The 24053-nt window shown below is 36.3% G+C and overlaps 2 protein-coding genes across 4 annotated transcripts in view; both read left to right on the plus strand.

Annotated features, from left to right (window-relative positions):
* On the plus strand, positions 1-20517 carry ech1 (enoyl CoA hydratase 1, peroxisomal). Of its 2 annotated transcripts, XM_077207610.1 has the most exons (11): positions 24-109; positions 245-370; positions 4475-4643; positions 5116-5204; positions 5927-6051; positions 7948-7996; positions 8463-8527; positions 8653-8723; positions 9329-9400; positions 16307-16457; positions 18939-20517. In XM_077207610.1, the coding sequence occupies exons 2-11, from the start codon at positions 340-342 to the stop codon at positions 19041-19043; spliced, it is 927 nt and encodes a 308-aa protein (XP_077063725.1). In that variant the 5' UTR covers positions 24-109; positions 245-339; the 3' UTR covers positions 19044-20517. The 2 variants fall into 2 exon arrangements, with proteins under 2 accessions (XP_077063724.1, XP_077063725.1); XM_077207609.1 differs by having other exon boundaries at positions 1-370.
* Positions 19044-24053, plus strand: part of prss16 (serine protease 16) — a 14541-nt gene continuing 9531 nt past the window's right edge. The window contains exons 1-3 of one of the 2 annotated variants that reach the window (XM_077207606.1): positions 19044-19616; positions 21098-21243; positions 21795-21894. In XM_077207606.1, the coding sequence (XP_077063721.1) occupies positions 19562-19616; positions 21098-21243; positions 21795-21894 (301 nt within the window). In that variant the 5' untranslated portion in view covers positions 19044-19561. Of the gene's footprint in view, positions 19617-21097; positions 21244-21794; positions 22397-24053 lie in introns of both variants that reach the window. The other variant, XM_077207607.1, reaches the window with a different exon arrangement.

The following is a 24053-nucleotide window of genomic DNA, read 5'->3' on the forward strand; positions in this document are numbered from 1 at the left end:
AGAAGAAGAAGAAGAAGAAGAAGAAGAAGAAGAAGAAGAAGAAGAAGAAGAAGAAGAAGAAAGGGGACTCGATTTCTCACCATAGATATTTCTCACAACATAAACCGCTGTACGTTAGAGGAAAAACATGACGACGTCCTAAACAAAAAAAGTTGCAGAATAAAACAACTCTACTTAAAGACAGAGACGGATATTATCCGTGTTTTCGTTCTGTTGTGACGAGTAACTTATTGTTTTCCTCCAGTTAAACAGATAAAGCCCACATATCTGCAGTGCTATTCTGCATAAACAGCTCTGCTCTGTGATTGTGAATATAACGTTACTGGTCAAAGGGCATCAATGGCTTTCGTGTTCAGTTCTGCGTTCAGAAGTAAGTCACTCAGTTTGATCATTTAACGTTAACTGCATTTGCTATGAATACTCACATTAACCACATTTACCGTTTGTAGAAATGCTACAAGTATCGAACTCTAACGTTAGATAATTTTAATCAAGATGAAATTTTGTAACTGTGACTGAATGTAGGTGAAGGTGTCATTACAGAGTTCTGTTAACTGGGTGAAAGGTCACACACTCAATAATATGTTATTCTCTCTTTGAGTGAATAATTAAATATATTGAATGGGTAAATAAAGATTTGAAAAGGTATAGCATGCAGCTGTTATTGCCAGCTGCAACATTTGTATAAATTAATAATATAAAAATGTATAAATGGAAACATTCTATTTGGACACATAAAGCATGCATTTTGTTTTTACATAACCTATCGAACCAACTGGAATATATTTTAAAGAAAGGTAACACACGCCATTTTTAACCAAAACAAAATACTATATATATTTGGGATAATTTGTTAACATTTAACTTGAAATAAAATGTATTAAAACTTTGTAAACATATTTCATGTGGGTAATATACTATCTTATTTTCTTTCTTAATGCATTAAAATGTATTAGGAGAGAGTATGTGGAATTAGCATTAACCTAGATTAATAAATGCTGTAAAAAAGTATTGTTTGTTTTTAGATCATATTACCTAATGTTAACAAATTAAACATTGTATATGTTACCTTAAACATAAATAGAATATTTCGTCAGATCAGGGATGTATTATGGGCTCAACTCCTCACCCCTTTTTGCCTAAAATGCCTTTATTTAAATGCCAATATAATGTGATTGTAATTTAAAGTGCTAGAATTTAAAACACACATGTGTGAACTTTATTGGAACAAACTCCATAAAGTTTACAAGTTAGCTGGAACCAGTGGTTGCAAAAATGGCTAAATTAATTCTTAGAAGCAGTTTAGTATCATTTGTTTGCAGATTGTACTTGGTTAGTTATTTTAATATCCATTGAAATGAATGATGATTAGGTATTTCACCATGTACAGCAAAAAGACCACTGCAAAATTATTGGTTTCTCTTGATTTATTATATATACAGTCATGTGAAAAAGAAAGGACACCCTATTCCTATTGCATTATATGGTTTTATATCTCAGGACATGATAAAAAAAAAATCATCTGGTCCTTGGCACGTTTTACAATTAGGTAAATAGAACCTCAGATGAACAACAGCAAATGACATATTGCACTGTGCGATTATTTATTTAATAAAAAATTAGACCAAAATGGCCATTTACAAACAATTTGAAGTCCATTACTCTACAGTGAGGAAGATTATTCTCAAGTGGAAAACATTGAAGACAGTTGCTAACCTTCCCAGGAATGGACGTCCCAGCAGATTCACTCCAAGGGCATACTGTGCAATGCTCAGAGAAATCACAAAACACCCAAGGACTACATCTCAGACTCTACAGGCCTCAGTTAACATGTTAAATGTTAAAGTTCATGGCAGTACAATTAGAAAAAGACTGGACAAGTGTGGCATGTTGCCAGGAGAAGGCTTCTTCTCTCTAAAAACAGCATGGCAGCCTGGCTTAGTTTTGCACAGTTGAATAATGTCTTTCAGACAGATGAGACCAAAGTGGAGATGTTTGGCCATAATGCACAGCACAACTTTAGGTGAAAACCAAGCACAGCATATCAGCAGAAACCCCTCATACCAACTGTCCATCACGCTGGTGGAGGGGTGATGATTTGGCTGTTTTTGCAGACACAGGACCAACTGGAAACCTTGCAGTCATTGAGTCGACCCTGAACTCTTCTGTGTTTTCTAGAGTCAAATGTGAGGGCATCGGTCCGACAGCTAAAGCTTGGCTGAAATTGGGTCATTCAACAGGACAATGATCTCAAGCACACCAGCAAATGGCTGAACAAGAAAAGAATCAAGGTGTTGCTCCGGCCCAGTCAAAGCCCAGAGCTCAACCCGACTGAAATGTTGCAGCGGGACCTTAAGAGAGCTGTGCATAAACAAATGTCTGCAAACCTCAATGAACTGACGCAACGTTATAAAGAAGAGCGGGCCAAAATTCCTCGAGAACAATGTGAGAGACAGATACTGTCATACAGACTACGATTCCTTCAACTTATTGCTGCTAAAACTGGCTCTACAAGCAATTGAATTATAGGGTGAACTTAGTTCGTCACCCATTGGCTTTTCCTTTTTGGCTTCATTTTTGTTAAATAAGTAATGACACGGTATAATATGTCATATGTTGTTGTTCATCTGAGTATGTATTAACCTAATTTTAAGACGGGATGAAGACTAAATTATTATTATGTTCTGATAAGTAAAACCATAACATTTTAAAGGGTGTACTTTCTTTTTCACATGACTGTGTATGCATATATATATATATATATATATATATACACAAAGACACGCACACACACACATATAATATATATAAATATAATATATACATGCATATATTATATAAATAAACTTATGTTAGAAATGATTAATCGATTTGACAGCACTAATGTGTATGTATATATATGTGTATATATATGTGTGTGCGTGTGTATGTATGTATATATATATATGTGTGTTTGAGTTAAATGAACAATTTTTGATATATTCTATAAACTACTGATTACATTTCTTCCAAATTTCAAATAAAAATATTGTCATTTAGAACATATATTTGAAGAAAATGACAACTGGTTAAAATAATGAAAAAAGATGACATGTTTTCAGACCTCAAATAATGCAAAGAAAACAAGTTTATATTAATTTTTAAATAACACGATGCTAATGCTTTAACTTAGGAAGAGCTCAGAACTCAATATTTGGTGGAATAACCATGATTTCCCATCACAGCTTTCATGCGTCTTGGCATGTTTTTACCAGTTTGCTGTTGGGCGACTTTACGCCATTCCTGGTGAAAAAGTTCAAGCAGCTCAGCTCTTCCTCTTGATCACATTCAGAGGTTTCAATGTCAAGTCACGTCACCTTCATTTATAAAGCGCTTTTAACAGAATGGATTGTTTCAAAGCAGATTTACAGTGATTATAGAAATGACCAAAATGACCAATGGGTTCAGGTCTGGAGATTGGCCTGGCTGGATTGGATCATTGTCCTGCTGGAAAAAAACAATCCTCGGACCATTGTAAGAGCAGAAGGAAGCAAGTTTTCTTCCAGGACAACCTTGTCGAATCAGGCTTGATTCACGCCTGATTCTGATCTTCTGAGATGAGTCCTGTTTTCAGCTTTGTCCAACACCTGGTCATCTAATGGTTAGACAGAGATGGTTAGTCCATTTGGTGGAAGATCAGTGATGATCTGGAGGTTCTTCAGTAAGGCTGGAATTGGGAAGATCAAAATAAATCCTGTAAATGACAATTTAAACGATTTACTTGAAATTTGGAAGAAATATTGTTGATAGTTTATGTAAAACAACAAAAAGTTTAATTTTACTCAAACACGTACACTACCGTTCAAAAGTTTGGGGTCAATACGATTTTTTTTATAAAGAAATTAATACTTTTCTTCAGAAAGGACGCATTAAATTGATCAAAAGTGACAGTAAAGACATTTAGAATAATGCAAAATATTTCTTTTTTAATTAAATGCTTTTCTCTTGAACTTTCAAAGAATCCTGAAAAAAATGAATCACAGTTTACACAAAAATATGAAGCAGCACAACTGTTTTCAACTGTGATAATAATCATAAATGTTTCTTGAGCATCAAATCATCATATTATACTGATTTCTGAAGGATCATGTGACACTGAAGACTGGAGTAATGATGCTGAAAATTCAGCTTTGATCACAGGAATAAATGACACTGTACTATGAAAACAGCTGTTTTACATTGTAATAATATTTCACAATATTACTGGGTTTGTTTTGTATTTTTAATCAAATAAATGCAGCATTGCTGAGCAGAAGAGATTTCTTTTAAAAACATTAAAAACCGACCCCAAAATTTTAAACGGTAGTGTACATATAAATAGTAAATCCAGAGAAACTGCTATATACACTGTATATATGTATTCCTCACCAGTTATTCAGATTATTTTCAAACAACTGTGTCCTCAGAATGATTTTTTTCTGTGTTTTGTGATTAGAACGGCGTCTGATCGTACCTTTCCTGAACGCTGTTAGAGGAATGTCTTCATCAGGAGGGCCCACCCCCCCCTTCACAACCCTGTCAGTCAGCCGGCCAGTGGACACCGTCACTCACGTCGAGATCTGCCGCCCGGAGAAACGCAATGCAATGAACAAGGCATTCTGGCTGTACGACTTCATGTCCATATTACACACTATCCATATCAATAATTCATTTCATTTCCTTTAAGATTTCCTGTAAAGGCTTTGTAAACAAACATTTTACGAGTGTAGAGTGACATGAATAGTAATATTTTATTCAAGTCATCTTTATTTATATAGTGCTTTATAAAATACAGTAATACAGAGCAATATGACAGAATCTGCTGCAAAAAAGACAATAGTGTGTGACATTATTCAAGTCAAGTCAGCTCAATGTTGATTCATTTCAGTTTAATAACATTTAATAAAATATTTACAAAGTATATCTCATCATTCATGATAGAAAGAAAGACATAAAAGTGCCCATTTTATGTCATTTCTATGCTCTCTTAAAATGTCCTTATGTGAATGGCAGTGTGAGACTGGAATTGAAGTGCACAGTGATCTCAGTTATCACATCATGACTGAATTAGTGTGTGTATTTTTGTTGTACCTGCAGTGAAATGATTGACTGCTTCAATCAGATAGCTGAAGACTCAGAGTGTCGTGTCGTGGTTTTCTCAGGCGCTGGAAAGCTCTTCACTTCGGGTAAAGCTATCAACAATTACACTACATTACACTACACTACACTACACTACACTACAATTACACTACTTTTTTTTTTTGAGTCAGTTCAACTTTAGAAACTACTTCATGTGGTAACATCTACAATAACTGGTTTTGTTGAAATTAAATAAACGATTTACGATTACTGATGATAACTAAGTTCAACCAACCTGAAAAAACAAGTTTTTACTGAAGCATAACTGTCAGTAGATGTAACCTGATTTCTCCAGCTAGGTAAAGTTACTTAAAGGATTAGTTCACTTTTAAAAAAACTTGTGCTGATAATTTACTCACCCCCATGTCATCCAAGATGTCCATGTCTTTCTTTCTTCAGTCGAAAAGAAATTAAGGTTTTTGATGAAAACATTCCAGGAATTTTCTCCATATAATGGACTTCTATGTGCCCCAAACGGTTCAAGGTCTAAATGACAGTTTCAGTGCAGCTTCAAAGGGCTTTAAACGATACCAGACGATGAAGAAGGGTCTTATCTAGCGAAACGATCGGTCATTTCAAAAATAAATAAAAAAGTTTAAGTTTTATAAGCACAAATGCTCGCCTTGCTCTGTTCTGTGATGCGCGCTCGTGACGTCACGTAATACGCAATTACGTTGAAAAGGTCACGCTTGACGTAAAGGAAGTACCGAGTCAGTGTTTACAAGTTGAACGTGCAAAATCTGAAAAAATAGTAATGATCTGTGTGCAGGTATTGACCTCATGGGCATGGCCAGTGATATCCTGCAGCCTGAAGGAGATGACACCGCCAGGATCTCATGGAACTTGCGCCGCACCATAGCTAAATACCAAGAGACCTTCACTGTTATTGAAAAGGTTTCTATTTTAAAACATTCATTTACTGTGAAAACATCTCAATAGATACACTATATGGAAATTAGTATTGGGACACACCTTTTAATTCTTGAATTCAGGTGTTTTAATCAGACCCATTGCCACAGGTGTATAAAATGAAGCACTTAGCCATGCAGTGTGCATTTACAAACTTTTGTGAAAAATGGGTCTAGTGGTACTGTGATAGGACGCCACCTTTGCAATTAGTCAGTTTGTGAAATTTTTGATATTCCTTGGTCCAATGTACTGTAAGTGCTATTTTTGGAAAGTGGAAGTTTTTAGGAACAGCAGCAACTCCATGAAGCAGAAAACCACGTAAAGTCAAAGGCGCATTGTGTGTTAAAATCGCCAATGCTCCACAGCTGAAGAGATGCAAACTTCCACTGGCATTAATTTTAGCACAAGAACAGTGTGTAGAGCTTCACGGAGTGGGTTTCCATGGCTGAGCAGCTGCATCCAAGCCTTACGTCACCAAGTGCAATGCAAAGCGTCAGATGCAGTGATTTATAAAGCACGCCGCCACTGGACGCTGTAGCTGTGATAACGTGTTCTGTGGAGTGACAAATCACGCTTCTCTGTCTGGCAATCTCATGGATGAGTCTGGGTTTGATGGATGTGCCAAGTGTAAAGTTTGGTGGAGGGGGGATTATGGTGTGGGGCTGTTTTTCAGGGGTTGGGCTTGGCCCCTTACTTCCAGTGTAGGGAAATCTTAATGCTTCAGCATACCAAGACATTGTGGACAATGCATGACTGAGCCCCTGAGCACAAAGCAGGGCAAATAAAGACATGGTTGGATGAGTTGGGTGTGGAGGAACTTGACTGGCCTGCACAGAGTCCTGACCTCAATACCATTGAACACCTTTGGGATGAACTGGAACAGAGATTTCGCATATTTATGCGGGGGCTGCATTTTTTCAAATACGGCGCACTTTCGCCGCATAAATTGCCGATTTCCGCGCAAAATATGCGGGTCTTGCATGATTTCATAATCCCCGCATTTTCGTTGCAAAAAAGTCACATATATCTTAGCAGAAAGTTGAAAAATGTTGCGTTTGCTTCACACAAGAGCAGCCATTTCCCCCTGTTACCATGGGAACGTTATGAAGTGATGTAATTACACGACGTGAACATCATCGAAAAGCTGTAAAACAGGAGCACACTTTATTTTTTTATATTTTATTTATTCATTTTTACAGAAGTTGTAGCATATTCCTTTTGTAAAGCTACAGAACTTGTTTGACTCATCAATGTTTTGTAAGTTTGATGGTTTTATTTAAGTCTGAAATAAAACAAGATGAGAACTGTTCCAGCACTTTCTGTGATGTAGTATGCTTGCTTATCATAGGAAGCAATAAGAAATTACTCTTTACATTAAGGTAGTAGCCTAGTTAGAACAGGGTGTTGGGGAATCACTTTTTTCCCGCAGAGTTTGCAAGTTCCCGTAATTTTTGCAAGTTCCCGCAATTTCATCGCATAAAATTGCATAAATATCCTGCATATTCCATCGCATTTTTTAAGAAAACGGGCTGCATAATCAAGGATTTTTATCCGCAACAATCACAAAACAACTGAGTAATGGTCTGGTGTCCCAGTACTTTTGTCCATATTTTGTATATGATAATATATGTATTGTATACCATAAATGGGATAAAGGTAATATGGGAAATATACTCAAAAGTTCATACAAAAATGAAGGTTAGTTCTTTATGCATATTTGAGAACTATGGCGAAAAGCATGACATGAAAGTGATAGAGGATTGCAGTATTTTTAGATGAACATTAATATTTGGCTATAACATTCAATGGCAACTAACTAACTACTTTATCTCAATGCACAAATCATGTTTCATCATGTCTCTTGTGTTTCTTTGTGTACAGTGTCCAAAGCCAGTGATTGTGGCCGTTCATGGTGCTTGTATAGGAGGAGGTTAGTTTCCCTCTGTTAAGAAATTTCCACAACATTCTATACTTTATTGTGAATATATATATATATATATATATATATATATCAAATTCATTATAGAACAGATTTCCTCTTTAGTATTATTTGATGTTAAAGAAATCAGTATTTGTACCTATTGTATTTTTTGTTTATTATTACTACTGTAGTTATTATAGCTTGCTATAATTATGACAGACATTAAAATGTCTTTAACTATGGAATTATTGATCCAATTTCAAGATTGACTTGAAATTTAGCATGCAGTGTCTTTGTCCAAGGCACCATCATTGTTTATGAGAACAGTTACATATGCAAAACAACTTTGCAACTTGAACAACTTTGTACTAGTGAAGTTAGTTTCTCCACTAGAAGTGTGTTGCTTCACCAGATAGAAAACGATTCTTCGTAACCATATATAAATGTTACTATTTCATTGTGTCTTCTTTTACAGGAGTGGACTTGATCACAGCATGTGATATACGACTGTGTACGCAGGATGCCTGGTTTCAGGTCAAGGTGTGGGCAGTCTCATTAGATTGTCATTGTGATTTTAACTGACCATTTAATGCCATTTTAGAATAAACTTAGATTTGCAGAGATTTCAATTTAAATGCCTCAATTGATCACCCTTTCCTGTTCAGGAGGTTGACATTGGCTTGGCAGCTGATGTCGGGACATTGCAACGTCTCCCCAGAGTGATTGGAAGTCGAAGGTACTAGCTTGATCTTAAAGGGGTCATTGGATGCCCATTTTTCACAAGTTGGTATGATTCTTTAGGGTCTTCATGTAAAGTTTGTAAAATACTTTGGTTAAAATTCCTCAAAATGTTGTGTAAAACAACAATCTTTTACCTCCTCAAAAACAGCTCTATTCAGTGACCTGTTTGCTGTATGTCTCTTTAAATGATAATGAGCAACTGCTGACCCCACCCCTCTCTTCCATGGGGCTTGTCGACACAAGACACAAAAAGTGCTGCCTTGGTGGACAGTATACAAATGGCTAAGGGTGTAAATATGCTAATACGGGACAGTAGTGGTCGTGGGCAGACCATAAGCATTATGACATCACATTCCTCAGAAAATCCAAACGGCTTCATTATTGAGTGTTTAGACTTTTTGAGGATTAAAAAAAAGGAGTGAATGGATTTTTTCATTGTATGGTGGTTGTGTCCACACACTGCAAAGACACATTTATATGCAAACACCATATAAAAATGAATTTTGCATCCGCTGACCCCTTTAAAGCGTGTTGTAGATCCAGTAGCAGTGCCCTGTTTTTATGCAATTCATAGTAAAGTTTGCTCCCACTGTCTTTCAGTCTAGTGAATGAGTTGGCTTTCACTGCAAGGAAGATGCACGCTGATGAAGCCAAGAGCTGTGGATTGGTCAGGTGAGATATTTAAGCAATAAGATATGAGATGATATGCTATTTTGTAATATATATGTTCACAGTTTTTTGAATAAAAACTTTCCTGCTGTAGATTTAAGAACTCAGTAATGATTGGCTATCCTCTTCACTTGTGGAAAGAGTGAACACAATTACACCATACCTGTCAAGTTTTGGATTTGAAAATAAGAGAAATTTTCCGGCGCCCACCGCGAGCAGTCCCACCACCCCAACCAAGCTCCAGTAACGTTATCCCTTACATTTTCAGACAAGTGTTATAGCTTAAATGAAAACACAAAAGGGTATATATGAAGAGCATTTATTTTAAAGGCTTATTTGCATATTTTCTGTTCATTTAACATTGCTTGTCTCATTTACATTTTATTTTCATTCCACACATTCTTTTAATTTCATATTGCTTTCCTTTTACATTTTTTATTTACATGTCACATAACTTTTCTTTACTCTTTTAGTGAGTTATTGTTCAAATTTGTTGCAGACTTTGCATTCTTTAACCTGTTAGGCTACAACCCCACTTTTGAAAAATCCTCAGAAATGGCATACCCAAACTGAAACAGACAGCCAATAGTTCATAAACACTTTGCACTAAAATCACAAGTATGATCTCATTTGAAAGCTGAAACTTGGCAGTTTTTTGTAAATGTAGAATTAATTATTGTCATAATGAAAAAATAGTTATTAATAGCTACAAAGTTTTGTAAAGTTATTAGAAATGTATTTTGTATGAAACATCTTCAAAGTTTCTGAGAATACAATAGTGGTCAAATACTGAAACTTGAGTGTTATATCTTAATGATGTATAGTTTGTCAAGGTAATAACATTAAATCTGATAGTAACTTTGAAGTATTTAAACAAACAAAAAAAAAACGCTTCAGTGCGTCGGCGCACTGGCAACGGTTAACAGGTTTTAAGATGCTAAAGTCGCAGTTACAAAACGCGTGACTGTCCCCTACCCTGCTCCTCTTCAGAAAAGTAAATTCGCTGTCCCATTGATCGCGGTATTTACATGAGCGTTTTGGTTTTGTGGCAGGAGTACCTTCCGTCTCGGTCGTAGTGTCCACCATCCTACTCCGAAAGTTTTTTTTTTTTCGCGTTGTCACTCATCATCTGACCTCACACACTAACCTCGCGACAACTGCCACCTACAGTACCTGTAGGTGTAGCCTACACAGTACCTGTAGTAGGCTACTGCAGTTAGCAGTTATCGCGTGGATAGTGACAGAGCTCAGATTGGAAATGTTTTTTGTTTTTTTTATCCACCCGGGCCATTATTATTTTTTAATAGCGCAGGTTAAAATACGGGAGATTTACGGGAAAATACTAATACGGGAGGACGGCGGGAAAGAAGGGTTAAATACGGGACTTTCCCGGCCAAAACGGGATACTTGACAGGTATGAATTACACTCATCGGCCATATAATTAGGTCCACCTGTTCAACTGCTCATTATCGTAAAACATCTAATCAGCCAATCACATGACCTCCAATCACATGACCAACTCAATGCATTTAGGCATTTAGACATGTTCAAGACAATCTGCTGAAGTTCAAACTGGACAACAGAATGGGGAAGAAAGGTTATTTAAATGACGTTGAACGTGGCATGGTTGTTAGTCTGAGTATTTCAGAAACTGCTGATCTGCTGGGATTTTCACACACAACCATCTCTAGAGTTTACAGAGAATGATCCAAAAAATCCAGTGAGCATCATTTCTGAGGGAGAAAATGCCTTCTTGATGCCAGGGGTCAGAGGATAATGTCCTGCTTGGACTGGTTATAGCAGAAGAGCATCTCTGATCACACAACACGTCAAACCTTGAAGCAGAAGAGCATCTCTGAACACACAACACATAAAACCTTGAAGCAGAAGAGCATCTCTGAACACTCAACGCGTCAAACCTTGAAGCAGAAGAGCATCTCTGAACACTCAACACATCAAACCTTGAAGCAAAAGAGCATCTCTGAACACTCAACACATCAAACCTTGAAGCAGAAGAGCATCTCTGAACACTCAACACATCAAACCTTGGAGCAGAAGAGCATCTCTGAACACTCAACACATCAAACCTTGAAGCAGAAGAGCATCTCTGAACACTCAACACATCAAACCTTGAAGCAGAAGAGCATCTCTGAACACTCAACACATCAAACCTTGAAGCAGAAGAGCCTCTCTGAACACACAACACATCAAACCTTGAAGCAGAAGAGCATCTCTGAACACTCAACACATCAAACCTTGGAGCAGAAGAGCATCTCTGAACACACAACACGTCAAACCTTGAAGCAGAAGAGCATCTCTGAACACACAACACATAAAACCTTGAAGCAGAAGAGTATCTCTGAACACTCAACACATCAAATCTTGAAGAAGAAGAGCATCTCTGAACACTCACACATCAAACCTTGAAGCAGAAGAGCATCTCTGAACACACAACACATCAAACCTTGAAGCAGAAGAGCATCTCTGAACACTCAACACATCAAACCTTGAAGCAAAAGAGCATCTCTGAACACTCAACACATCAAACCTTGAAGCAGAAGAGCATCTCTGAACACTCAACACATCAAACCTTGGAGCAGAAGAGCATCTCTGAACACTCAACACATCAAACCTTGAAGCAGAAGAGCATCTCTGAACACTCAACACATCAAACCTTGAAGCAGAAGAGCATCTCTGAACACTCAACACATCAAACCTTGAAGCAGAAGAGCCTCTCTGAACACACAACACATCAAACCTTGAAGCAGAAGAGCATCTCTGAACACTCAACACATCAAACCTTGGAGCAGAAGAGCATCTCTGAACACACAACACGTCAAACCTTGAAGCAGAAGAGCATCTCTGAACACACAACACATAAAACCTTGAAGCAGAAGAGTATCTCTGAACACTCAACACATCAAATCTTGAAGAAGAAGAGCATCTCTGAACACTCACACATCAAACCTTGAAGCAGAAGAGCATCTCTGAACACACAACACATCAAACCTTGAAGCAGAAGAGCATCTCTGAACACTCACACATCAAACCTTGAAGCAGAAGAGCATCTGAACACTCAACACATCAAACCTTGAAGCAGAAGATAGTTATAGTTTATTTAAGAGTTTGACAAGGCAGGATATTGAAGGACAAAACCCTGAAATGTATCAAACAGAACACATACTCAAGACAACCGTATATACCTAATTAAAAAGTAAAAAAAAAAAAAAAAAATAGAAGAAACAAACAGGAGGGGTAAAACAGATGCATACAAAAACCTGAAATACATCAGGCTTCATACAAGCAGAACCTGCAAGTTATTTATAAAACAGTTTAAGAGCACGTGGAATAAAATAAATTTCATGTCTTTTTGATTTACTCCTGGGCACAATAAGTTCTCTACGCTGCCGTAGTAGGTAAATAGGTGTTGGAGCCACAGACAGGAAACAATGCAGTGGTGATGAGCTGTCCTTGAGTAGTTTTGTAAAAGTACGTATAGTGGCCTCATCACGCCTCTCACTCAGTGATGGGAGAGAAGAAGTTGGAACACCTATTATCCGACAGCAACGTTTTTGGACCCTTTCCAACTCATCAGAGAGACCTTTTGGTAGTCCACCCCATACTGGACTAGCGTACTCAAGAACTGGCCGTATAAATGTCAAATATATTTTCATTAAAACATCACATGGGAGACCCGCGTTTTTAGCAACACAGAGATAGTGGATTCTAGGACGCACCTTCGAAATCATGTACTTAATGTGTGCGCCCCACGACAGATCAGAAGAAATTTGAACTCCAAGTAGTTTAAAGGTGGAAACTCTGCCAATTAGATGTCCTGATATTACAGGACATCTAATTAGCAGAGTTTCCACCTTTAAACTACTTGGAGTTCAAATTTCTTCTGATCTGTCGTCTGAACACTCAACACGTCAAACCTTGAAGCAGGAGAGCATCTCTGAACACTCAACACATCAAACCTTGAAGTAGAAGAGCATCTCTGAACACTCAACACATCAAACCTTGAAGCAGAAGAGCATCTCTGAACACACAACACATCAAACCTTGAAGCAGAAGAGCATCTCTGAACACTCAATGCATCTCTGAACACTCAACACATCAAACCTTGAAGCAAAAGAGCCACTCTGAACACTCAACACATCAAACCTTGAAGCAGATGAGCATCTCTGAACACTCAACACATTGAACCTTGAAGCAGAAGAACATATTTGAACACACAACACGTCAAACCTTGAAGCAGGGGAGCATCTCTGAACACTCAACACATCAAACCTTGAAGCAGAAGAGCATCTCTGAACACTCAACACGTCAAACCTTGAAGCAGAAGAGCATCTCTGAACACACAACACGTCAAACCTTGAAGCAAAAGAGCATCTCTGAACACTCAACACATCAAACCTTGAAGCAGAAGAGCATATCTGAACACACAACACACCAAACCTTGAAGCAGAAGAGCATCTGAACACACAACACATCAAACCTTGAAGCAGAAGAGCATCTGAACACACAACACATCAAACCTTGAAGCAGAAGAGCATCTCTGAACACACAACACATCAAACCTTGAAGCAGAAGAGCATCTGAACACTCAACACATCAAACCTTGAAGCAGAAGACCATCTCTGAACACTCAACACATCAAACCTTGAAGCAGAAGAGCATCTCTGAACACACAACACATCAAACCTTGAAGCAGAAGAGCATCTCTGAACACTCAACACTTCAACCCTTGAAGCAGAAGAGCATCTCTGAACACACAACACATCAAACCTTGAAGCAGAAGAGCATCTCTGAACACTCAACACTTCAACCCTTGAAGCAGAAGAGCTACAGCAGCAGAAGACACAAGGTGACACCGATATCTGATATCTCCTGTCAGATAAAAACAGCAAACTAAGGCTACAATTCACACAGTCTCACCAAAACTGGACTATAGAAGATTGGAAAAATGTTGCCTGGTCTGATGAGTCTGGATTTCTGCTGCCGACATTCAGATGGTCAGGTCAGAATTTGGTGTAAACAGCATGAAAGCATGGATCCGTCCTGCTGTGTTTCAGCGGTTCAGGCTGGTGCTGTAATGGTGTGTAGAGGATATTTTATTTGCACACTTTGTACCAATTGAGCATAGTTTAAACGCAACAGTCTACCTGAGTATTATTGCTGACCATCTCCATCACCAGTGTTGGGGAAAGTTACTTTGAAAAGTAATGCATTACAATATTGCGTTACTACCTTAAAAAGTAACTAATTCCTTTAATTAGTTACTTTTTAAGAAAAGTAATGCGTTACGTTACTTTTTTTCACCTGGGCTGGGCTTGTTTTTTTATAACAAAAAAGTAATATTTTTGGGCAAATGTAAAGACCCTTTCCCACCAAAAGTGAAATAATACCCCTTAGACTGAAGGAAATGCAAATTCACGCAGGTTCACGCATTCTGGATAAAGGAAGAATTTTTTTTGCAGGAGAAAAAAGTGGGCCTTACTTTAAAATTAAAATTAAAAATTAAAATTATTGTGTTAATTAAAAACCAAAAAATCTATAGTCATTTTTGCTTATGGTTTAACTGAATCATCGAAGGTCAGAAGCAAGTACATTGGTCATTAAAGTGAGATTAAATGCATAAAAAACGTATGTTTTATTTAACATATTAAGTTATTGGAGGTTTGCATAGTATTCTGATTCTGCATTTCACTGATTTTATTCATTTTTTTTAGGAATATTGAATCTTTTTTGTGTGCAAGTGAGATGAGTTAATGCACTCTCACATTTCCCAATTCACCCCTTGGCTCTACCCCTCCGTTTTGGGGTTTTCACGTCTAGGGGTAGGGTGTCCCGATTCTTGTTGTGATAGAGGGGTAGGGCGAAGGGGTATGTCTACATAGCCCTCGAAATGGAGATTTTTCAGAGGCACACTCCGAACGGAGGGCTACGAGAAAGCTCCCAGAATGCATCGCGAATCACCGGCAAGATGGCTTCGCAAACGGTTAAACATTTAAATTTGGCCCCAGATGACACCACCATATACTTTATTTACTCTTATAATAATAATATAGTCATTTAAATTTAGAAACCTTTCCGAAACAGCAAAGACATACATTTTGAGGAAGGAACGTTATAATCATCATGTTTCCTCAAAGTTAAGAGCAACGGCGCTCATTGTCAGTCGTTGTCATGGAGAAATCCTGTAAAAACGAATGATGACGTATCGGGTTCATGAAGGGTTGTTCCATTTCGTGGGGGGACTATTACAACCCCTTTGGCCCTTGTAACTCTGTTTTAAGGACCAAGGGGTACACTCGAAATCTCAAGGGGTAGCGGCAAGGGGTGAGCTGAGATTGAGGCTTAGTCTAGAGCTACAATAACCATCATTTTCACACACAACGCCTCAGAATCTGACTCGTAACTACGTAATTCAAGTTACTTGAGTTACGTAATGAGTTACCCCCAACACTGTCCATCAAATATGACCACAGTGTATCATCTTCTGATAGCCTCTTCCAACAGAATAACAGGGGGTCACAAAGATCAGATCATCTCAAACTGGTTTCTTGAACATGACAGTAAGTCACTAAACTCAAACGGCCTCCACAGTCACCAGATCTCAATCCAATAGAGCAGCTTTTAGGATGTGCTGGAACAGCAGACTCACATCATGGATGTGCAGACGACAAATCTGCTGCAACTGTGTGATTCTATCATCTCAATATGGAACGAAATCTCAGTTGAATGTTTCCAGCACCTTGTTGAATCTCTGCCACGAGTAATTAAGGCACTTCTGAAGGCAAAATGGTCTGAATGGCAAGTTGAACCTAATAAAGTGGCCGGTGAGTTTATATTTACATGAAAAATCTAATAGTGTATGTGTGCGTTTGTTCTCTTGTTGCCCACAGTCATGTGTTCCCAGATAAAGAGGCTATGATGGCCGGAGCTCTGGAGATGGCAGGAGAGATCGCCAGCAAAAGTCCTGTAGCAGTGCAGGGAACCAAAATCAACCTCATTTACTCCAGAGACCACAGTGTTGCAGATTCCCTGGACTACATGGTGAGATCACAACTCACATCAGTCAAACATCCAGACACACAAGTGTATATAAAATCACAAAGTGACATAATAATGTAATATTAATAATAATAAGGCAAAATACAGAAAAACAGATCCAGATTGTGTATGAGAATCAAAATAACATCAGCACGGAAGCAATGAGAGGCAAGTGTGCGTGGATTTCCTGAAGATACAGAGGAACAAAAAAAACTGTTTGAATTGAGACGTACTGAACCTCATCCCCTCCAAGTAAACAGTTAATTTGGGATTAATCCCTGATTAATCATTATGTGTCTATTTTGTGTCTGTCTTGTTGTGATGGGGAGATCAGGGAATTTTGTAGCACACCTTTCTTAAAAATAAATAAAACGTTTCAAATTCTGCTTTAATATTCTCATTTTATGCTACAATTTCTGTTACACATCTCCTAGAATAAATAAATGAGCATAATTTAGAAATATTGCTGTTGTTGCAACCTGGCCATTATCGCAGTGGATTGTAAACTAATTAAAAAAGCAAATTAAATGGGCATTCGGCAACTATTTCAACTTAATAAAACCGTTTAGAAAAAATTTGGATGGTTTAATAACCTGTTCTGGTGAGAATGGTGACTTTCCCTGCTCCCCCCAACGTTCCCAGGCGGAAAACTAACCTTGCAACATGAGGATTAACGTCCCGTTAAGTTGGAAATAGGAAGTCCCGTGAGAAGCGAGAACGAGCGAGAAACACAAACTGCTTTACGGCAATTCGACATAAACACACACGCCGGCTTCAATGTGTATGATGTATTACCCACCTCGGTAGACACAGCTCCAGTCCACACGATAAAGATGGCCGGCTCCGATTATAACAAATGCACATGAGCAGCGGTAGAAAGGGGGAGGAGGGGCCGCAAGTGAGTTTTTTTTACGACATTGTTGTGAAATATACGCCTCACATCTGTAGGGGGAGCTCGTTGAGAAAACATGCGACAATGAAAATCAGCGTGAAAATCAGCGAAGAAATAGCTAGAGTTGCCAATTGCCCCTTTAAATCAAAGTAAATATCCCTTAAAATGTTGTCTTTAATTTAGTGTTTATTATACATACTTTAATCCAAATAAATATGCTATCCAACATCACCAAGCCCATTTAATTAAAAATATTTTAATTGAAAATAGCAAATAAAATTTTAGAACATATACATTAAACGTAGACCAAAAATAGAATAAATGTATGTTAATCACTCATACAACTCCCTTTTTTTTTTCAATTATATTTTTTATAATTTTTTTATGGGTCCAAGTAATATTATGTCTCGTGGACAGCCATTTCTAGGGTGTTTTTTAACAATGTCTTCCCATGTTCAAACACTCTTTTGTCTCCCCTAATAGAAGTCATTTTTGCTGGATCAGACTTTAGCTTTTGAATGCCATGTATTCACCATTTTCCTACGCCCCATGATGCATTGAGGGAATAATGGGAGAAGAGAGGTTCGCTTTATGAACGCAATAATAATCGTTTTCATAGTTCAAAAACTAGGTGCAATGAGATGACATTATTTATTGTCTGTTCAACGGTTCAAGGGTGAGAAAAATATAGTATTTACCTGCTTTTGAAACAGTCCAATAAACACTGTTTAAAGAAGTGAAAAGGGGAGACAATTACATTTTAAAGCATCCGTGTGAAAAAAACCTGGAAAAAGACGAGGTAAACGAGATTCTTAGTGCATGCCATTGAATTATTAATGGGATATATTGTAAATTAAACCGGGAGAGCAGTAATTTGAGTGGATTTCCCAAAGTGCCTCCCATAATCTAAAATGCAGTAGGCTTATTATGACAAAAAGGGAGGATTATCCTTATTTATACTTGATTGATGTAAAATGCACAACAGTAAACCAAAGAAATTTTAATTCATTCATAATCCGACGTAATAATAGTAGTCAGATTACTAGAAGCACCACACGAGGTGACCTTTTCCATTTAGGAAATGCACATTTGGTCAATTATCATTTTCTATTACAGGAATACAAAATTGGAACTCACTGCCCACTTTAATCAAAGACATACATGTGTATTTGATGTGACATGGTAATGCTTCTGCCACCTGATTTCTGCTGCCTGCCTCAATGTTATGTCTTGCATGTGCTTCAGTGTGGCCTTTGTGTGATTATTCTTTGTGTCGATTTGTATTGTTTTATTGCATGAACTGTTTTTATTTATTTATTTATTTTACCTTGCAATCTGCGCATGTTTGTTTGCGTTTGTCTCAATTGTGTGCCACATGCTTAGTATGTCTGTTTTCTGTTGCTTAGCCCTGTTGTAAATATAATTGTGATGTATTTTATTTGATGTATGCCTATTGACAACTGGCCAGGGACTACAGCTGGAAATTAGCCGTATAGGCTAAAGCTGCTCTTTTTTTTAAAAGGGACTGTCCACGTCATTATAAACTAATAAACTAAACTAAACTGTTTCCTGTTGTTTGTTTGTTTGTGTAGAGCACCTGGAATATGAGCATGCTCCAAACCCAAGATTTAATGAAGTCAGCACAGGCACAGATGGAGAAGAAAAGCCTCAAAGAAATCATTTTCTCCAAGCTCTGAGAGTCTACACACCCGAGTCGAGCTGGATCACGTGTGTGTGTGTGTGTGTGTGTGTGTGTGTCGAGTCCGTCTTCACCTTCACTGAACTCTATGGGTTTGGTGTTGAGTCTTTCTAGGACTGCTTAATTAAAATGAAAGTCTGATTTAATGTTTTCTATGGGTGCCTTAAAGTCTGGCTCACAGATGTCAGATAACCAACCAAAACAATGCTGTTCAGTGCTGAATGCACACTAAAATCTTAATGTGTACAGGTACCTAAAATGAAATAAAAATAATGCTAAAATGAGTGTATAGGTCAGTATGGACTATTTGTGAAGAGAAACTAGTTTGGTTTTGTAATATGAACATCATGGCAGCGTGGATATCATGTGCGGATCTCCGCGTCCAGCTTTCAGGTGTTCATTATATCACACTGTACACACTGGGAACTGTATCGCATTACTGACTCTATAAAAGTATAATACACTGGAAACCATCACAGCTAAACCAGAGGGATCTGTGTGATAAGTGGCACAAGGATGTCTGTGCTGAGTTGGGTTACTGTGGTTCTGCTACTGCACCTGGTTTACTCCGGTAAGACTGATTCTGCACTCACACTTCTACATCCTTTAACCCAATGAAAATAATATATAAAAGCCAAGTTACACGTTTGAGTTATTTCAGTGGGTAAATGCCAGAATTATCTGTTTCTCTTATTCTTGTATTAGATATCAAGAATAAATGTCATTCTCTGGACATTATTAACAGCTCCATGACTTGCTATTGATATAATAAAAAAAATGTTTTTATATATTTACGGTATTTACTTTTGCAATGTTTGTCTTGTTTGGTATGTGAAACTATATAAAGTTTTGGATCTGAATATCTTCATCATTACAGTGGGTTATATGGAATTTTGCTTTGTATTGAAATTCAAATGCTTTTACTTCTAAAATGTTTTTTGCATTTTAAAGCATGTATGATTTGTCTGTCACTTATTATTCAACCCGTTATGCTTTGGCATTTCCCATCTTTCTGACATGTTTAAGGGAATGGGATCACATGATTTAACTTTCTCTTACAGTCTTTATCAGTATGTTTTCACACAAAAGTTTGGGATCGTAAGATTTTTGTTGTTTTTATAAGAAGTCTCTTCTGCTCACAGTTTTATATGTGAATTTATTTTAAAATTTAATTTATTCCTGTGATCAAAGCTGAATTTTCATCATTACTCTAGTCTTCAGTGTCACATGATCCTTCAGAAATCAGTATAATATGATGATTTTAATGTTAAAAAGACATTCATTATTATTATTATGAATCTTGAAATCAGTTGTGTACAATTTTTTTCAGGATTCTATGATGAATAGAAAGTTCTATTTTATTTATTTGAACTTTGAACTTTTATAACATTTTAAAATGTCTTTATCGTAACTTTTGATCAATTTAATTTATCCTTGCTGAATAAAAGTATTGATTGAAAGTATTGAAAAAACAATTCTTACTGACCCAAAACTTATGAACAGTAGTGTTTAATGTAACAAAAGCTTTCTATTTCAGATAAATGCTGTTCTTTTGAACTTTTATTCAAAGAATCCTACAACAAATATGTTTAGAATATATAACAACACAAAGCATGTTACGAGACAGAAATGTCACTGGGTTATTAATATTCTTTCAAGTATTGTGTGTGTGTGACTTGTGTAAATATACACCAAAGCTTTAAAATTACAACATTTGCTAGTGTCATTTGATGGGCTTGAAATAATATGAATGTTAAAGGTTGAACAATGATAAATATCAATGTTTTTCAGGCATATTTGCACACTGATAATGAAAATAAATGTTGCTTGAGCAGCAAATCAGCATATTAGAATTTCTAAAAGATGCGGAAAATTCAGCTTTGAACACAAATAATAATTTACATTTTAAAATAGAAGTTGTAATGATATTTCACAATTATGACAGTTTTTTCTGTATTTTTGATCAAATAAATAAATAAATGCAGATTTGGTGAGCAGAAGAGACTTCTTTTACAAACATAAAAAATGTTTGTTATGGTTTTTTTTTTCTAGGTCAAATTCTATGGCGAATGAAGGACCACGTGCATAAAACCCAACAGGCCCGAATAAAACACACTTCCACTGCCATTCCCAAAAAAGGCACAATTCACCAACCTCTGAACCACTTTGACAGGAAAAATGACAAAACCTTCCCACAGGTACAAATGATGTACAAATGAAAAAAAAACTCACACTCATCCTGCTTTAAATCATGTGATCAGACTCAACAACAAGAAATGGGAAACACTTTATAATAAATATAGCCTACAGTACCCTAAAGTACTTAAAAATCATTTGTAAGTATTAGTTTATAGTTAATTAACAGTTTTTACAGTATATTGTAGTGTGTGTATATATATATATATATATATATATATATATATATATATATATATATATATTATGCTATATAAAAATAGTGAGCTCTTCATTTATTGTCATTAACACAATTATTATTGTTTAATTGGCTCAATGTAAAGAGTAAAATAATGATTTTTATGTTTTTACAGCTTATTTGATTTGTAAATACGTTATTACTGTATACTTATTATAAAGTGTTACCGGGTCGTTTTAATTCCTATATTCAAAATTATGTGAAATAAATAAATAATAATTTAAGTTATTGTAAAATTAGGCCTATATTAAAACGAATTAATTAATCATGTTAATTATTTTGTTATCATTTTTTCATAATATTTTTTCTGCACAGAAATTCTTTGTGAACGACGTGTACTGGCAGCGTTCAGACGGACCCGTCTTCCTCTACATCGGAGGAGAGGGACCCCTCTCCAAATTCAGTGTATTGTTCGGTTAGGACCCCTTTTTTGGGGCTTCAAGTCATTCTGCTACATTCAACCTGATCTCCTGAGAAAAACGGGATTATAGAGACATTCTCTGTTATAGATAAGTTTTGAAAACCCGTCACTTCCTCCTACATCTCAGTACTGCTGTAGGTCTGATGTCCACTGGGTGGCGCCACATGTTGCCGGTTCAAAACGAGTTAAACTCGGAGAAAAAGCAATATCTGTCATTTACTACACAACATATTTTTTATAACTTTCGTGAGGGCTCTTAATATCATTATTCTTTCTGCTGCAAAGTCTTACAATATAGGATCATCAGTCACATGGCATGACTGTTTGCCTCAAAAAATGCATTTACATTTATCCAAAGCAATGGCATGCAAATAAAGAAGAACATCACAAAGAATAATAATAATTAAAAAAAAAAGATATTTCCCGAACTGAGTGTTCATGAAGCAAAGGTTGTGCGTATATGGACCAGCTGGAGAACGGGGACAAAGAATTGATGGTAACAGTTCAGAAAACTGTGCCTTCATTAATGAATAACAGGAACAAATAAGTAACACACTATTAACATTCTAGTAACTACTATTAACTAACAAGAAATTAGTAAGTAGCCTAATAATGCTCAGTCTATGTGCTTGTTCCCTATTAGCTAATCAGTAACTCCTGTTTTTTTTTTTCATTCCTCCCAGAAAACTAGTACAGGTTAAAAATTGACATGAATAATGCATAATTTATAATAAAAGGTAACAGTAACCCTCTAGTAAGTGTTACTACATCCTTCTAAACGAACTACTAATTACTTGGATCAGTATTATAAAGTGAAAAACATGATAACTCCCAAATATTGACTGAAGTCATTGTAAACTTTTGAGATTTTTGTGAGATTTTGAATTGTAATTCCTTCCGATGAATTTGGGAACACTTTAGTCATCACTAGTGCACTAGTCCAGTGTACTAGCGTGTTCTCGTGATCTTCACTTTAAAATACTGATCTAAATAATTAGTAGTTCCTTTAGAAAGATTTAGTAACACTTGAGTCGTTACTATCCAAAATCTCACGAAAACCTCAAAAGTTTACAATGACTTCAGTCAATATTAGGGAGTTATCATTTTTTTCACTTTATAATACTGATCCAAATTATTAGCAGTTCCTCTAGAAGGATGTAGTAACACTTGTTATTACAAGTTATTACAAGTGGGTTACCATTACCTTATATTATGCATTATTAATATTAATAATGAACCTGTATATAGTAGTTCTTAGTAGTCTTCACTGAGGTATGAAAAGTAGTAGTTACTGATTAGCTAATGGTGAACTAACACATTCAACAGTTTCTTGTTAGTAGTTAATTGTGTTAATAGTGTGTTACTCATTTTTTGCCTGTGTAGTTATGCATTAATGAAGGAACATTTTTCTAAAGTTGAATTCAATTTCGAAATTGAAGTTAATTTAAAGTTGCAGTTAAATTCAAATAGATTCTTTATTTTTTAGAATTTTAATTTTGAGTTGTTGAGCTGTTAATTTTGAGCTAATTTTAATTTTAAGTGCTATTACTTACTAATTTGTTAATCCGAGTTTCTTTTTAGTTAATAGTAGTTACTAGAGTGTTAATAGTGTGTTAATCATTCGTTCCTGTGTAGTTATGCGTTAATGAATGCACAGTTTTCTGAAGTTGAATCCAATTCGAAGTTGAAGTAAAGTTAAAGTTGAAGTTAAATTCGAATTGATTCTTTAATTTAAAAGAATTTAACTTAGAACTTAAAATTTAAATTTTGAGTTGTTGAGCTGTTAATTTTGAGCTAATTTTAATTTTGAGCGCTATTACTTACTAATTCGTTAATCCAAGTTTCTTTGGTAACGCTTCATTTCATAGTCTTGTTTCCCATGTACATACTATGTACTTATTATAGTAATTACAATAACTGAGTAATAACTGGGTAATAACTAGGTAATAACCCTGAATCTACCCCTAAACCTACCCTTAACCCATGTAGTTACCTTATATTACCCAGTACTTTCTAGGTAAGTACACTGTAAGTACTGTACTGTAAAATGAAGCGTTTCCGTTTCTTTTTAGTTAGTAGTTACTAGAGTGTTAATATTGTGTTACTCATTTGTTCCTGTGTAGTTATTCATTAATGAAGGCACAGTTTTCTAA

This window comes from Siphateles boraxobius, unplaced genomic scaffold, assembly GCF_051911475.1.
Source record: "Siphateles boraxobius isolate OS27281-9 unplaced genomic scaffold, OSU_SipBor_1 6, whole genome shotgun sequence".
Classification (NCBI taxonomy): domain Eukaryota; kingdom Metazoa; phylum Chordata; class Actinopteri; order Cypriniformes; family Leuciscidae; genus Siphateles; species Siphateles boraxobius.